Raw genomic sequence first — 18,049 nt, 5'->3', positions numbered from 1 at the left:
CCCACAGTCACCCCGGCTGTTCTGTGCTCCTGGCCAGGTTGACCAGCCTTGTGGAGAGCACCAGGTTCCATCTTCAATCCTGAGCCAGGCCCTGGGTGGAACAGTCCTGCCCTCTCTCCTCTTTTCAGGCCCCAGAGGTTCTCCCAGAGATGACAATGGGACGTTGACATTGCAGGCGCATGCTGCATAATAAACTCTGTATTGAACAGAAGTTCTGTTGTTGGGACAGGATGCCATGATTATGTTTCTTACTGAGAAAACCTTTTTCTCTTCCCTGCTGTTTCTGGCCTTTGTTTTTCTTCTGACTGCTGCATCTATCTTTCTTTAACTTGCCTGCCTCACTTGAGCAACAAATCAGCTAATCTAGTATAACTCATTCAGACTGATTATCCCTACCGGTTAGTATCTTGAGAACGACTGAGCAAGGTAGGAAATCAGCTTCTGGGTTGCTTAGGTTGCCTTGGCTGTTGCTGGCTACTAAAGTGGCTACACCCAGTATATTAGTAAAAATACAAAATCTGAAAAACACTGTATTAGTATACCCTTTTGTCATGCATGCCATTCTCAAATATAATGTTAAGTAATAAGTGATTTTTGACTGTATGCATGTGGTAGGAATTGATTGCATTTTGTGTTCCAGCTTATGCCCAGAAATTAAAAATGGAATTCTAGTATTGTATTGTGCCAATTCTGGCCTAATACATTTTAGAGCTTTTGCCTTTAATGATACAGCTACTTTAGTAATAATACTGGATAAAAAAGAGAAAAGGTGGAAATTGTTGTCCTTTGAGCGTCTTCAGAACAAGGACTGAAGCAGTTGTTGATTATGGAGTTATATTTCACATAGGTTGCCCCGGGTATTTAGGAACAGACATTGAAGTGCGCAGTTAAGTTGCCTTTATCTGAAAGTGCAGGTAGAATATAACAATGCAGATCTGATCCTGCGTGAAACTTATTTGTTTGGTTATTAGTTTTCTCTCTAAGGCTACAGGTAGTCAGAGTTCATAAGGTAATTTGAAAGCCTTAAGAAATCCCTTAGCAGTCTTGTTTGTGCTGTTGGACAACTTACATCATCTCAGTTGGCCAAGTGCAGTCTTTTTTTTTTTTTTCTTCTTCCCTTCCTATCCCTCCCCCATCTTCATCCAGAACTGAGGAATTAAACCAGAACAGTGTCCTTCTCCTTTCACTAATTTTTTTAGGTTTCTTATTTTCAGTCACTCTGGGATTTTAATTTTTTCACTGCTATGTAAATCCCTGAGGTTAAAACACAGGTTGTTATCTGCATGATTTTGATTGTGATACAGAAAATCTAATCAAAAGCAATACTGGCAGTCTATTCATGAATGGATTTGCTGTGCTTTAATCTTCAAAACCATAACTTTTTTGTCTTTGTAGCAGTAGTAAAAATAAACATCTTTTCATAAAATGTTTCCCTGGTTCTGATTTGTCGCCTTCCTCTGTTTGCAATGAAAAAACGAGTAGGTCAAGCCTTTACTGGAAAGCACCAATGACAACTTCTGGTTAGAGTAATTGAGCTTTTAGTTTCGAAAATCTTTCCTCTCTAGAATTCAGATATTGCTATGACATCTGTACTTTTAACTCTTGTTGGCCAGCTATAGTTGTGTTAAGTTTAACGTGGGGGTGATGGCATTAAAAGAAGGCTGGAAATTATGCTGACGCCACATAAAACAGTAATTCTCAAGCAATTGTGTTATACCATATGGAGCCTTTTCCGGAGAATTGTAAAACAGAGCACTGAGAATCATCTTTGAGGAAGTAGCAGTGGGTGGTCTGTAGAAGGAACTTATTATAAGCGGTCTGCGTAAAATGAACTTGCGGGAATTGCTTTTCTAAATCTCACTTAGGAAGATACTATTGAGTTCGCTTGGAGTAACTCAGTTCCTGTTGGGCTTTCTTGTGATCTCTCTAACATAAACAATACGTGCTTTGAAAGGTGGTATACTAGTACTGTCTTGTGTGTTTTATATCTGGATAAACTTTAGCCGACTTGGCTAATGCTCTTGTCTACTCGTTTAGGGGAAATGAGCTATACCTTAGAACAGGTCTGCTTGAAACTTAATACCCTGATGATACTTAGTAGTCTTTTGTTGTAAAAGTATTGTTTGTTTCCCTTGCTTTTCGTATTTATCTGCCTGTAAAGAACCGCTGAAGAAAGGGTCCTTTTTCTTTAACATTTTTGAAAGAGCTTAGAGTATAGAAATCATTGTTGATAAGGGATGGCACTACCTAGGAATGTAAGGTTTGGTTGTTTCCCTTGTCTCTACCAGCTTCCTCCCATTATCATTTGAAGTATAATTGATCCTTAAGCAAGGGCTTAGGTGCTAAATCCTCTTCTTGCATTGTGTTCTCATTTAGTACTGTAAGGTTGCTTAGCCCTGGTTTTGGCTTCTGGTATTTTCTAGACCCTTTGAATAAAACAGGGGCTTTCTTGGTAGAACATAGGAAACTGTAAAGCAGCTAAATTAAGTTAGCTTTTGTTTCACAAGTTGTTCAGCATTGGTGTAGAGCATGTATCTAACCGTAAAATTATTGTGCTATGTTGTATGTATTAGATTGCAGGGAAGGGGGGTAAGATATGAAGGAACTGTATCCCACCTCCATTTTTTCCAGAATTTGAGGTACTTTCATTTCTGTTTTCATACAAATAAGATTTTTTTATCCATATCAGGTTTTGTAGTATTTTATTTTTTAATTTTCTACTCCTTTCATGACTAGAAAACCATCCATTGGTGGTGATTTTGTTTTGGAAGTAGTGATGAAGAGATTGCTTAAGTTGTGTGATGATATTGTTTGGGAATTTAATTCCCAGGAATGCAACGTGAAACACTGTGTCACATGAATACATTTAAAGTCCTTCAACTTTCTGATTGTCTTTGACACCTTTCATAAATGCTTCATTACCATTGCAGATTAAAATGTTCCCTGTTGGCAGTCAGGTTACACAGCATAATTTAACATATGATTAAACTCTTCAAAACTGTTACAAACTTAATTCAGTATAAATCAAACAAATAGTCCTTTACAGTTAGTTGTACGTCATGAGTGAAGTTGTCATGTTTAGGTAGTTCTTAATTTTCTCAGTACAGATAAGCATTTTGTTTCTAAAGCTGTGAATAGCGCATATGGCCAGGGCATGCTGCACTAGAGACTGCATACACACTAGTGACAAACTTGAACAGCTGTTATACCGAGTCCTAGAATTTTGTACTGTACCACTTTTTTTTTTTTTAAAAAAAAAAGGGAGGGAGGAAAAAAAAGTATTTTGGTAGAAATTTGTGTGACCTGCGGAAGACTACAAAAGTACTATTTGGAAAATCCATGTTATTTGCTGCGAGTACTCTGTTAATGTGTTCTGGGGGACCAGAGAAAAACAAACAGTACCTGAGACATCGTAACCACTAAGAACTTTTTTACGAGCTGAAAAATGTGGTGTCATGACTTAAGGCAGACATTGGTATGTCAGATTATATTTTTGTTTCCTAAATTAGATGTTAAGCACATTAGAAACTCAGTAGGAGCTAGGAGATTCTGCCTCTGAGAAGTGCTCTGCAATGGATCCTTGCATGGTAATGTGCCTTTGTGAGGCAGTGACCCCCTAAACCTTGGGAAAACAAAACAAAAAGCTATGCCTGAGTCACGTGTGTGAATATGTTACTGTGCAGTGGTTTTAATGATTTCCAACTTTGCTGTAAGGAAAAGCTATTACCAGTTGTGTAATAGCTATTGAACTGTTATATTTTGCTAGCCTAGCAGAATATGCTAGATGGTGTGATTTTTGGTTTACTTTAATACACTAATTCTAAGTTACATTAGCCTGGTTGCTGCTGTGTAAGCAGCAGAGTTGTCTATGCATTGAGGTTAACAAGAAAACCAGAATGGGAGCTGACCGCTGTGATTCTTAAGATAAGGATTAAGATAACTGGTGGAAAACAAGATGTGGCAGTTGATGCTTGTCTCCTAGTGCTGTTCCAGTGCCTTGCAGTGTTCCCTTCAAAATCAGCTCATGTGTAACCTTTGTACTGTGTGTTGCTGGTACTTAAAGCATTTTTTGTGCTTGAGTAGGGACTTCAAAATGTAGTCCTGAAAAATTCTGCAGGAAAAAAAAAATCTGTATCTTTGTATAGCAAAGCATTTATATACTATAGAATGTGATATTTCTAGAAAAAATGCAGCTTCAAAGAAAACAGCATCTCAGTAATAAGTAAGCCTCATGAGCATGACATTGAAATATTTTTTGCCAGTGTGATTGCAGAAGTTTTCAGAGTTAGCCTTAGTACTCGTGAAAATATTCTGAATGTCTGTTGATCATGATGATGAGATTGTCATGGGACAAATTGCTGTAGAACAAAAAGGGTGCAAGCGTGAGGGGACTTGAATTTCCAGTTTGTGGTCTAGGTGATGTTCTAGTTTCACTAAGTATACTGTTGAAGCCTTTGGTCCAGTTACTGACAAACATTGCAGTGCTCAGATAATCTTACAATTTTTTTTTTATATTTGATCATTCTCTCATTTTATTTTTGATGTGACTTCAGAATTATTTTGTGAGAGAGTTCAAGTTTCATGTCTTGTGGAAAAAAAATATGCATATTCTTTTGACATTTCTCGTGCTGATTTTTAAAAGATGAAATCTGTAGTTTGGGATGTTTTGTTTTCTGTTTGTTTTGGTTTTTTTCTTTTTCTGTCTTTTCAGAAAAATATTTCCAAGGAGACTTAGCTTTTTGAAGTTCAGGGTATTTTTTTAAGTTTTCTCAATGTATCATGGGAAGTATTAAACAAAAGAATAGTGTAAGACAATGTGAGTAAACCAGATCTTTAATAGCTCTTGCTCCTTTGAAATAGAGGATTACTTTTCTCCTTAAAAGTAGCTTTCCAACTGTTAGTACCTCTATAACTACCTTTACAAGTACGTTTACTTACAGCAGGTTGTCAATTCAGGTGAGCAGGGGGAATGAAGAGAAAAATGAAGAGAAAAACCTACTGAACTTGCTGTCTGTAAATGTACTTTGTCTTCTCGATTACTAGCAAGTTAACAATATACAGAAATGATAATAGTGCACTAACAAGGAGTATGGTAAAGGAAATTAGTTGTATGGTCACGTGTGCCATGAGGAATACTACTGAAATTTCTTTTTCCACTGGAAAAAATCTTTTAGTGTTAAGGCTTTTTGTAGTCTATCTTCTGTCTTTTAAGGTTGTTCAGCATTGCAGGATCAGGGTTCTTCTCAAGGAAAGAATAAGGGAAATATAATTAACTTTTTTTATTATTATTTTAAGCTAAATAGATTTTTCTTTGTTTAGCTTAGAGCAATAAATGTAGATCTCCAGACTGATGCTGCTCTGCAAGTGGATATCTCAGATGCTCTCAGTGAGAGGGACAAAGTGAAATTCACTGTCCATACAAAGGTAAAAGCCTGGGTTTGTACACTGAATATGTTCGTAATTGTATAGAAAAGAAAGTTTGCTTAAACTGTTTATTGAAGCACATGTAACACAATCCAAAGGAAATGAGAAAGTAGCGTTATCTCATGTTTAAGAGACTGTGTATCTGCAGTGCTTAAGAAAAAGACGGCTAAAAAGTTAAGAGGTTAAAAAACGGCTTAGAAAAAAATCCATGTTCCGTTTTTTGTACTGATGTGTTGTCATGCCATTCCCATGCTTATCATTTGGCCTATTTACAAGTACCTAAATATTCTTCAGTATAGTTTTTTATTACATTAGCTATGGTTTCGGATTCTAAAAATGTATTTCATAATGGAATTACATTCAAGAATCACTTTCAGTTATTGCTTGTTTATGGCTTTTCTTCTTTTTTTAGATTTGAATGTTTATTGATTGCAGAATCACAGAATGGTTGAGGTTGAATAAAATTTCTGGAGATCATTTAGTCCCTTCTCCTCCCTCACTCCCACCATTAAATCAGGGTGAACCAGAGCACGTTTCTCAGGGCTTGTCTGTTTGGGTTTTGAATATCTCCAAGGGTAGAGACACTACAACCTCTTTGGGCAACCCATTGCAATTGATTGCTGCACTAATTAAGACAGGGGTAATTATTGCAGTACCAACTTTTTTGGTCAAATCCTTACTTGGATGATTGGATTATTTTTACAGGGATATTTTTATTGTTCCTTCAAGGTGTTTTTCATATAGTAAACGTTGTGGGTTTTAGGGGTTTTTTTTTTGGTGTGTGGGTTTGTTTGGGGGTTTTTTGTTTAGTTGTTTTTGTTTTTTTTAATAATCCTTCCTCCTTTTCCCCTTCTAGAGTTCCTTACCAAATTTCAAACAAAATGAGTTTTCTGTTGTCCGGCAACATGAAGAGTTTATTTGGCTTCATGATTCTTTTGTTGAGAATGAGGACTATGCTGGCTATATCGTAAGTATTGCAGTTGTCTTGGTTTACATGCACTGTTTTCTGCGGACTGTACCAAAAGTACTTGTGGCTGCTTTTAAGTGCAATGGAAACAGCAGATGTTCATTCCTTCTAAAATCAGATCAGATGCTCTAATACTTCACTTTATGCAATTACACGAAATTAGTGGTTGAAGCGACCTTGGAGGAAAGTTACTGTAGTTGTCATACTTTCTTACCTTTCACTCCTAAAGACTGAGTAGTTCAGTCTGTACCCAAGTGTATTTTTAGTCTACCGCGTTAAAAGTGTGGGAAATAGGTTAACTGTATAACTCACTGGTATTGTTTTTGCAAGCTAATGTTTAACTTAGTTACAATTTCCATGTTGCTTTTGTTTTAGCTGGAATGGCAGAGTGCAGTAACTGAGCTCTAGTAATTAGACTGTTCCAGTTTTCATCATGAAGATCAGAATAATTTTACCATAAATCAGTTGGAGGGGAAATAACCAGCACAAATACCATCTAGAACTACAGAGAACCTTAATATGCAACTTAACTTACGTTTTGAAGTTTGTTTCAGGCTTCCAGGGAACAGAGGTCCCAAAACAGTCACATTATGATATTGCCTATTAAAAATGGGTGTTGCTGTTCCTACTTTAATTAAAAATAGGAATATTTGTCATCTTGGTGTGAAAGTTAGGTATTCATTTTGTGTTTGGGGAGCTGTCTACTGATTCAGAAGGTAAAGGTCTATTTCTAATAGTGAGTACATAATCGTGAATATAATCTGTGATGTGTCATACCATTCTTAAGCTATTTTTTTTTCAGTCAGAAAAGCTATTTGAAGTGACTAGACCTTCAGTGTGGTAATAGCTAGTTTCAGACAGTTGACTGTGTAGATGCTGGATTTTTCTTTTTTGTAATGCATTAATGTAATGGGCAAATATCGGTGAACTAAAATTTAAGCATAGTTTAGCTTTGTTCTGTGTCCCTTTACTGATAGCAATTCAGAATTAGTTTGACTATGGTGTTTTCTCTTTCAAGTTTAAAATGCTATATTACAGGATTAACCTAGAGACTTGTTTACTGTGTGCTTTGTTATTTCAACAGATGTATCTTTAGTGTCAACAGTGCTGTGAGAAACAACTAATGGCTGCAAACAATATGGAATGGACTTTTTTTGTTTTAAAGTTTCGGGGAGTTATAAATGGATGGTGTGAAAACAACTGTGGAATTCTTTTTTTCTTTAAGCAAGAAACGATCCTGACCAAATAAGCTAAACCAAAACTAATTATAAAATAATGATTTCAAGGTTTAATTCATTGTAGTGTGAAAGCTAGGTATTATTTGGTTTCTGTTGCAATTAAAATACTGAAGCCATTAGTTAATTCTTTAGTAATCTTCCAGGACACTTGGCCAAAATTGGTATAGTAATGCAGCATGTCTAACTCATGAATGAGAGAATTTATCCATAAAAACTGTAATGAATGATGAAAGAGAGAGCCATATATTAAAAAGCTGCTGGCAATTTACAGTTCCTGTACTGAATGGATGTTGTTTGACTGAGAAGATGTGCAATTTAAAAAAAAATTGATTCAATTCCAGATTCCACCAGCACCACCCAGGCCTGACTTTGATGCCTCAAGGGAGAAATTGCAGAAACTTGGAGAAGGGGAAGGATCAATGACTAAAGAAGAATTCACCAAGATGAAACAAGAACTGGAGGCGTATGTAGACTTGATTACTACTTTTTTTTTCTTTTTTTTTTTCTCTTTTTTTCTCTTTTAATGCTGTTTGCTGTCCCATGTTCCTGTTTACTTTAATGGTTCTTTGTGAGATACAGGCTTGAAAATCCAATTGCTACATAACGAGGGTTATCTTAGTGATCATGATCAGAGCCATTAGGAAAATTGTAGAAATAATTTCATGGAAGATATTCTGAAACAGGGAAAAAATCAGCTTGTTCTTGAGCATTCTTTTATAAGGAAAAAACACAGAACACCTGCAAAGGGATGAGTTTATACATGTAGTGATTGAACTAGGGATTTTTGCATGTGGTTGGTATGGTAAACATAGATGCCAACCTTCTGTTCCCCAAGAAATGTGGAGATTCCTAGAAAATACTTTCTTTTGACACTCCCTTATTTTGGACAAGGAGAATATACTTCCTGAAAATAGTATTTTCCCTTACTGTGAATTTAATGTGTATTGAAATATCTGCTTTAAGGCTTTTGGTCCATATTGAGTTACGCAGTGAAGTTTCTCCTTGCTTCATCCACTTTCCTTATCATGCATTCACTTCTTTGATCTTTTTTCTGTCATTGGTTTCAGTTTTCAAGTGTATATTTACGCTGCTTCTAGACTGCTTCTATCAAGAGCTCTGAATTGGCAAGAAAAGTACATAGAACTCTTAGAACTGCTGTTTTCCCTCTGAACTCCAGCTGCTGTGAGCAAATGTCTTAAAAAGCTCTGTATTAGTGTTACGTACAATGTAATTTATAGCAGAGTAGATATACACTTCATATGCAGAAAACTGGAAATTTAGCAAAACACTATAGACTTTAAAGAATCTGTGGTTTTCCAGCGGCCCTGATCATGATTCTCTTGTGGTCTGGTTAGGGGTTGGATAACACAGAAAACTTTGGGTTTCTTCTACTGCCACCTCCATCCTCTGCATCCTCCTTTTTTGTCTTCACTGAATGACTACTACTCTCACTGAGATCAAACATCTCCCAACACTGGCCCTGCTGGTTTGCTGGTATGTAAATCTTAACCTCCTTGCACACAGTGGAAGCAAAAGTGTTGATTATCATTTCACTGTTTGACCTCAGAATGGGGAAAAGAGATCCTTCCTCATTTCTAGACAAGTTACCCCTTATTCATTGAATTTGCAAAGTAAAATGAATTCTAGCAAACTTGTATTGATAAGAATGCCTTCCTCTTAATTAAATCACAAATGAGTAATTGCTTTAAAGTTGAGTTGGATGAACCGAGCAGCTATGTGATTGTCATGGTTAAATGTGATTTTTTTATTTTTTTTTTGTTGTACCTACCAAACGCAGCACTTAATTTCACTTTTAGAACCTCTATGAAGCAAGACAGCCCAAAAAGGCTAGGTGCTTTAACATGGAATAAAAGACTGCTATCTAAAGAGCTAACAAAACTACATGAACATTTAAATAAGTAAGGAGGGTGCAAATAGGCAAGGGGATGGAGATGGGGAGGAAGGAATTTGCACGTCAGCTACACAGTGCCTAGTGACTGTAGTCTGTATCTCAATTTCTTGATTTTGGGAGAGCTGGGGAAACGACAATTAAATGAGGTTACACTTTCAGCAAACCAGTCGGTATTAGCTAGCCTTAAAAATTAGAATGCGTTTGTTGAGTCTTCATTAAAAGTCTCTCCATAATACGGTAGGGCTTCAAATTTCCCCCTGGTATTAACATTGTACTATTTATTTATCAATACATCAAATATTGGAGTGATAACCTCTACTATATTGGCTTATAATTTTGTATCCTTACTGAGGATCTCTTAAACCTTCTCACTAGGCTTATCTCAAACTTTATTGCTTCACATGAAATTCTTATGTATGTCTTGTTTCTTGTTTTCAGTGAATATTTGGCAATATTCAAGAAGACAGTTGCAATGCATGAAGTGTTTTTGTGTCGCGTGGCAGCGCATCCTATTTTGAGAAAGGATTTAAATTTCCATGTATTCTTGGAATATAATCAGGATGTGAGTATTGGAAACTGAATTGCTGGCGAGAGAAATCAAGATGTACTTTTATGGTAGGATGGAAAACTGATTAAGAGGGCTTTACCTCCTGGAGCAAATTGCATCAATTCCTTCATACCAGACATATTTGTATTGTAAAAGTTAGAAATTCATTTAGTCTGTACGAGTTCATTTTTTTGCCACCTGGGGAACCAAATGCACTATGTGCTCTAGCCTCAGCATTAAAAATATTAATGAGAATCCAATATGTTTTGGATTAAATAGATTAGCTTTTGGTGGTGATTTCACGTGATGTTATACCTGTCCACTCTTTGACTGAATTTTATGATTTATTTTATTTTGTGGGGAAGGATGATGCAACAAAGATGGAATGCTAATATTTAGGATTTGGAACTGTGGTTTAAATTCTGTTGCTAACAAAACTAGAGAGGACTTCTAATAAAATATTCTGATAAGTAAAACCCTTTGGTTAATAATGTAGGTGAAAACTTGGTTAATTTTTTTCCTAGATATTGGACTTGTGTGGCTATACACATATTACATACTGAGTTGCTATCAAATTTTGAGTTAATGGAGAGGACTTCATGGATTCATAATAACTCTTTGGTGTTGGAGTTGGTGGTTGCTTGTATTCTGCAACCAGTTTTTAGTTGCTTTTTAAAATTGCAGAAATCAGCATTGAATGTTGAACAAATCAAAATTACAAAGATTGGCTCAACTGAGTGCATGTTTAACTTCAAAATATCTTGTTGCTTGATGTAGAAATGCTTACTGGTTCAGGAACTCAGCTTACCTAAATTGGTCAAGTTTAGATGGACAGGAAGAGTGTGAGGAGGCTGAAACCAATGTTATCCTCAGTGCAGTGACTGGGAAATGGTTCTGTAGTTTCTGAAAGTCAAAGATCTGCCATTCTACACTGAAAAGAGCAAAACCTGGTTATATTAGGTTAACTCAATAGCTGTACTGTGCAGGATAAATACTGTTATTATTGGTAACTGAAATGTACGCCTTGTACATTTGGTGTTATCTGTTTTTTTTTCTTCCTGCAGTGGTATTTTAAGTCTAGTAAATGAGGTAGTCTCTCATTCTGGGTGCACGGTGCTCTGTTCCCATTAATGCAGAGTGTAAGACTAAGCAGAGAGCAGGAAAACTGGTTTAGGAGTAGCATGTTGTGGTATATAGCTCTATTTATTTATTTTTTTCTTAAAACTTTTATTGCTTCCAGAAAATGAACTAACTTGATAAATGAACTTGTTTTTCAGTTGAGCGTTCGTGGGAAAAATAAGAAAGAGAAACTTGAAGACTTCTTTAAAAATATGGTTAAATCAGCAGATGGTGTCATTGTTTCAGGAGTAAAGGTGATTACTGCTTACATTTCAAGATTTAAAATGTGTTAACATTATTGTCCCCCTTTTTTAATGAAGCAGAAATTTGCAAAGCTACAAAAAAGGGATTTTTGTAGCAGTGCAACTTAAGAATGAGGCAGAGCGTGGGACGTAACGTGTGGCCCTGGATGCAAGATAATTGAGAGCTGTCTGATTTTTTCTGTGAAAGATGGCTTTCGGTACTCTTTCCCCTGTTTTATGAAATTAAACATTTTCTTAATCTGTAGATAGTTGATCTGTCTGTTCTGTCCTGTTATTTTATATAGTGAGAAGGTATTAGCTTTGACAGCTGCTGCAGCTCAGAAGGTACTAACGCAGTGTGAATTTTACCAGCCTTGTAAATACATTCTACTGTTTCAAAGCTAAGAGCAGCAGCAGAGGTGATACTGTTTTTCCCAGTAGATGCAAGAATGTAACTGAGACAAAAAAAAAAAAAAAGGAATGAAAAAAAATGTAATGAAAATTTAATTTAATTTTGACTTTTCCTAAAGTTGAGATATTTTTTTATAACAAGCATAAATTCTGCGAAAGATTATTTTGATCTCCTTTCTTTCTAGTGGTAACTTTCAATTTGCAAGCAAATTAGAGGGCTAAAGTTCCTAGTTGTAAAACTTTGAGCTTTGAAACTGGTGGAAAGTGGATATAATAATGGATTAATTATGACTTGGAGAAAAATATGAAACCAGCAGTTTTCATAAGTACATTATTCAAACCCATATTGTAGGCTATTCCATGGTACTGAGCATCTGTGCTATTTTAGAAGGGTTTTGTGAATAAATATAAACCAAATATCTAAAATTGTAATACGGAAAATATTAAAACTTTACCTGCATTTACCAACTCGAAAGAAATCTGTCATCAAGATCAGCGTTCCTGAGCTAGGTGTTCATATCGTCTCTGCTGTGACCCGCAGCATCTGTGCAACTGGGTGTCTTTCTTCCCCCTTCCCTTTTTCTAGGTAGATGTCCTTTTATTAAGTCCTTGACATTTATTCTATTTTTCTGTCACCAAAGTGGTAGTTAGTAGTGAAATTATTTCCTTCACTCCAGGTTTAGTTACCTAGACCTTTAAGGTGCTTGTTGCAAATTCTTGATTCTTAATAAATTCTTAATAAACTTCAGATCATGATAAAATAAATTAAGAAGAAATCAGTTTATATAAATGATGTTTTAGACAATAAAAATAGATTGCATTTCATGTCACAGCAACAGGAATATATCTGAAGTTACTCTGCAATTGCTCTGTACAGTGAATGAAATCCTGGTTTGTTTTTTTTTTTTTGTAGGATGTGGATGACTTCTTTGAACATGAAAGAACATTCCTTGTAGAATATCACAACCGAGTCAAAGATGCTTCTGCCAAATCTGATAAAATGACAAGATCACATAAAAGTGAGTTCTTTTTCTAGGGTGAAAATAGTACTAGTTAATGTATACAGAAGTGATTTGTGGGGAGCAGTAATTTCTAGTTTTCTTTTTGCATGTGAAAAATGAGTTAATTTCTCCAAGTGTAGTCTTCGAATAGTCTAAAGAAGCTTAATCTGACTTTCAAAGTTCAGCCTTTGCTGTAATAGACTAGAAGGAGTAAGAACAGCCTGAAGCGACACTGAAGATATCTTGATTCTTCATGCTGTCCCGTTGAAGAGAAACACACTTTATGTAATAATATTTCTTCGAAGTCTGAGTCTTAGACTTTAAAGTGTAAAGGTGGGTAATAACAGCAGTATATGTGATTTAACTCCCAGTGAAGTTGCTCTGGATTGGATCAGTTTGCATTCATGAGAGTGCAATTTCTTGGCACACTAGGCATTGCGTTACCTTGCTGAGCCGCAAACTCCTCTTCGGACCATTGGTTGTAGTCTAGGAAATTAGGTTTCCATTTTTCAGCCTTTTAGAATGGAGACTGGAATGTGTATATTCACTAGCCTGGTTTGCAGGACCCCTTTTCTTACTGAGGTGAGATTTTTTCCACTTAGCTATTGATTTCTCTTCTTGAGCTGAGTGCTAGCTAATGTGATTTCTGGAAGCTTTAGGTAGTCTTGTCAAGTGCAGCGCATTTATTTGAGAAAATGGAAAATCTTTGGTTTAGGACTACTGTGTTTTGTTTAGGATTACTGTATTTTGAGACGCTCAGAAAAAGGTTGACCTTTAGTGCCCTTGATTTTAAGTTTTTGTGCCTTAGATAAATCAAAATTGAGCTACTAGGTTCTCTCTACTTTCTCGAAGTTTGTGTCTGATTCACAGATTCTGTCTTTCCTTTCTACAGTAATACAGTTGACACAAAACCAGGCCACAAATCTTTTATGAATCTCGATTGGTAAGGACTCTAAAGTGGATGTTGAATGAGACATTAAACCAAGAATTTACTGAGCTCTTCAGATGCTTCTCTTGCTGTTGTATGAAGACTGAGTCCTTTGTAGCTTTAGTGCCTATGCTAGGAGGTGGGGAAAGTCAGTTATGGTTTAATGAAGTACTAAGTGACCTTGTGTCTTCATTGAGTTCCCATCTGAAGTGGTTTCTGGTGTTTTGTTTGCTCTCTTAAAATGAAAATTGAACCTCGTTCATGGTAGTTAGGTACCAAACTTCAGGTAGTGAGACGGCCTTTCACGTTGTTTGTAGAACCAGGAAAAATGGTAGAAATGAGATTGTAGAGGATCTGATGGGAAAGGATTGATCAAACTCGTGACAAAGCTTCACTGGTTTTCAGACTCAAATCACCTAGGGTGTTTATTAACAACTTTTATCAAACTGCGAATTGGGACCAATGGCACCTTTTGAAATCCTGGCTAAAGCAGGAGAGCAGTGACCTGGGAAAGCCCGTTTTGGAAACTGGCAATCTGCAGTTTATGGATAACTTATGATTGACAGAGCAAAGATACTGACTTCCCATTTCCAGCAGAAAATCTATTTTTACATTTAAATGGGAGGAATAGAAGGGGAGGTTAATGGCTTCCTAATACTATTCTTCACTGTAACCAATCAACTGATGCCCTTGGGATGTATGGAGTAATGAATTGGGTGGAAGGTGACCCAATCAATCTGTTAAAACAAGGTTGTGTTATTTTAAAAAAAAAAAAAAAAAGAAAAAGATAATTCCGCTTAAAGGCATATAAACTTAAAAAATAGCAAGCAAGTATATTTTCCTATTCATTGCTTAGATCTGTTAGCATTTTCATCATCCATTGAGTTTATACTAAAAGCTCTTTAAAAAAGCTATCTGTGCAAAGATTTGATTTTTATGATTACTATATAGCAATTCCTCACTAGTCAAGTTACGCAGCCTTCTTTACAAACCCTGCTTCTAATTTCATTGTTTAAAATGCGTTAACACTAACGTTACTTCAACCAGTGACCACTTGTTGATGAGGTGAGGGTTTCTTGAAAACTAGATGTGTGCTAGAAAAGGTGCTGTACGTGTAGCACTGTGTTTTGGTAGTTTGGAGTTTGTATTCAGTTTACTACTCTCAAGCATACTGCCTTATTCTTCATTACTGTTAGGCTGTGATTTTTTTTCCAAATAGCTTTATACTTTAGATTCAGACTTTAGACGTTGAGTTTGTACATCTTCAAAATAAAACCTAACACAGTTGCACAATAAATTTACTCAGCAGGTGCTAATTGTATTAAATATCCCCAGATAAATTGCAGACTTCCCGGTTTGGTGAGAGCACCGTGTTTGTTGTGTGAAGTTATCCTTCATAAAAAGTGACGTGATTGAAATTTTATTTCTGCTTTTGTGTTAAAGCATGTTCCTTTTAGAAAAACATCCACTCTCGAAGAAAGAGAAGAACTTCAAAATTTTCAGGAAGTGGAATGAAATAGTAAAACAAGTGCTTGTTTGTTTTTCTAGATGTGGCGGATGACTATAATAGAATTGGTTCTTCATTATATGCATTAGGAACGCAGGACTCCACAGATATATGCAAGTAAGATATTGTTAATAGCTTACGGGGGAATTTGCTAAGTAGCAGTCGTAATGGTGGCCTGCTGAGGTAGCAGGTAGCTCTCCTGTTATGAGAAAACCATAATTTATTATAGTTGTATCACATTAAGAGATTTTCTTCTCTCGTATTTCATTTCAGTAACACGCTGCTTTGATATTTTTGCTGTAATATTTGTCTGGAAAAAATGCTGTTTTCTGCATTTTGTAGAAAATTACACAGATGAGGTGGAAAAGTCCTCATAGAATAAGGAGAAAAGCCCACTCTTTCACTAGCATTTTTTTAAGCGATTGGACATACACAGCAAGAACAGGTCTCAGTCTGAGTATACTGATTTTTGTGGGTGTTCCCCGTACCAACATCTTGAAAAATAGTTTTGCTGTTCCGGCATTTTTACTGCCTGTAGGAAAAGAAAAGAATCTACAGAGATCCCTAAAACTTTGAAAATAGAAGAGGGTCTCTATGTACAGATGTTTGTCCTTTAATCTTTCAGTGATTTGCTTGAATATGAAGTTTGGTGTATCTGAAAGTAAAACTTAGTTAACTAGCTGAAAGATGTGGATGCTTGTGAACATGTACATGTATTAAGAGTTAGTGTGATGACAGGTAGATGAGTATGAATGTTAACTTATTTTTATTAATTTACCCGAATTACAGTGATATGCCTCCAAACATGGTGGTAGCTTACATATTGATTACTCTGATTATAGTATTGAGATTTGATGTAGTCTGTTAGGATGTGTCAGGAATCATGCCCGTCTTCTGTCAAAATAGTATGATTTGACTGTAATTCAGTGTGCTGTTATACTGAACCCTTGTATTATCTCTTGGGATGAAGATGTGCCGTATTGTTGCTCAATCTCCCTGAATTCAAAGTAGGGCACGTGTCATGTTTACTGTGTGAAGAAAAGTACATTCAAATTTGAGTGAAGGACGCTTGATAATAGTGCAGGACCATCACCCAGGGTGGTGGTGTTTGGGGTTTAATTCACAGAAGCATAAAGAATCCCCAAGGAGCTGTGCATTTATTCTTTAGTAAAAAACACCCATCCGTTATGCTTTGTTTGTCCCTTACCTTTTCTTAAGTAGTACAATTCCCAGATGTTTGAAGTGCTACAATTTGGAACTATTATGTTTTCCAAGTTCTGTGAATTACAGTTCTAAGCAGTGTCTTTACAGGCTTTATTGCCTGACACAGATTAGATTTTAAGTTCAAGAAAGTAATTAGACTGTTCAAATTAATGTTGTAATATAAGCTGTTTCCTTTGTACAGGTTTTTTCTGAAGGTATCAGAGCTATTTGACAAAACAAGGGTATGTACTATGAAACCTTTTTGGATATATTCTTTGTGTTCATCCTGGAAGTGGCAGGACATCTTGTGTCACGTAAACATTAATGCGTGGATGTTTTATGGATGCTTCTATGTGAAGCATTTAAGCAATGTGTGGTGGGGAATGGAAAAGCATAAGATTTCAGTCATCTGTTATGTAAAATGATTGATCCTTAGGGGTCTTCAGTCTACTAAACATTTCTAGGCAGTCTTTCTGTCTTCCGTGTAATGCACTAGTAAAGCTGCTGTTCCTCTAAAATGCTTAGAGGTTTTCTGTACTTGTTATGGAAAAAAGAAACATAGTCCTTAATCCAAAAAACGGTGGTCATGCTGCTTTTTCCTGGAGCCAAGGTCTGTTTCTGCAATTATTCGACTCAGAAATACTATTGCTGATGCTCCTAACCAGATTTTCAACTGTCTTGTCTCTTTTGCCTTATTTGTTTGGCTTGGTGGAGCAGAAGGCGCACGCTACGTATCAGGAAATCTTTTGAATGAAAAATGTGTGTGTTTCTGAAACACAGACAGTTGTATCTGCATAAATGCGTACTTTGAAGAAAATGAGGTTAACGGAATTACTTGCTTTGACCTAAAATATTGTCTCTTAGATTTTTTTTTTAAAATTAAGATTTAAAAAATGTACTTGCAGACTCTGTTTCTAAATTCACAGAAATGTCCATTTTAAATGCAAGCAAGTAAGTTTATAGGTATTTTGGACCATTTAATACACGCAGTTACACAACTAGTCTGCAAAGATGCCTTAAAAATTTGTTTTTCTTTGATCTCAAAAACAACACAAAACTTCTTGTGCAACTCTTTATACTAGATAAGTTTTTGTTTCTCTGCTGTTTTCCTAGTGTATGATACATATAATTGAAATTGGGAAGAAAGCATTATTTAAAATAGAAAGCTAGTTGTCAATTACTGCTCACACAGTAGGTTATTGCTTACATTTTAATATAAAATCCTAATACTGCTTCTCATGATGCATCTTTAAGTATTCTGTCACAAATGCACAATCTTAGTTTTTATAAAAGACGATCTGTCATGTACTGTTGTGTATTTTGTGGTGTATTTACATGATAAAAGTGAATACCCAGAGTCTGGATGTTTTTTAAATTGATGCTTGCTTTTCCTGTTTTTCCAGAAAATAGAGGCCCGGGTATCCGCTGATGAAGATCTTAAACTTTCCGATCTTCTGAAATATTATTTAAGGGAATCTCAAGCTGCTAAGGTGAATTTATGCTTTTTCTGTTCAGTGAAATAGTGTTTCTTTAATTAAAAAAAAAAAAAA

General features: G+C 35.9%; 1 protein-coding gene across 2 annotated transcripts in view; it reads left to right on the top strand.

The window, feature by feature from the left end:
* SNX6 (sorting nexin 6) overlaps positions 1–18,049 on the top strand; it is a 29,249-nt gene that overhangs the window by 707 nt on the left and 10,493 nt on the right. For both annotated transcript variants that reach the window (XM_074585135.1, XM_074585134.1), the window contains exons 3-11: positions 5,320–5,424; positions 6,281–6,391; positions 7,971–8,092; positions 9,980–10,103; positions 11,366–11,461; positions 12,774–12,879; positions 15,338–15,413; positions 16,702–16,741; positions 17,903–17,989. In XM_074585135.1, the coding sequence (XP_074441236.1) occupies positions 5,320–5,424; positions 6,281–6,391; positions 7,971–8,092; positions 9,980–10,103; positions 11,366–11,461; positions 12,774–12,879; positions 15,338–15,413; positions 16,702–16,741; positions 17,903–17,989 (867 nt within the window). The remainder of the gene's footprint in view (positions 1–5,319; positions 5,425–6,280; positions 6,392–7,970; positions 8,093–9,979; positions 10,104–11,365; positions 11,462–12,773; positions 12,880–15,337; positions 15,414–16,701; positions 16,742–17,902; positions 17,990–18,049) is intronic.

Source organism: Larus michahellis, chromosome 4 (genome assembly GCF_964199755.1).
Source record: "Larus michahellis chromosome 4, bLarMic1.1, whole genome shotgun sequence".
Lineage (NCBI taxonomy): Eukaryota > Metazoa > Chordata > Aves > Charadriiformes > Laridae > Larus > Larus michahellis.
This window is presented reverse-complemented; position numbering and strand designations above follow the sequence as displayed.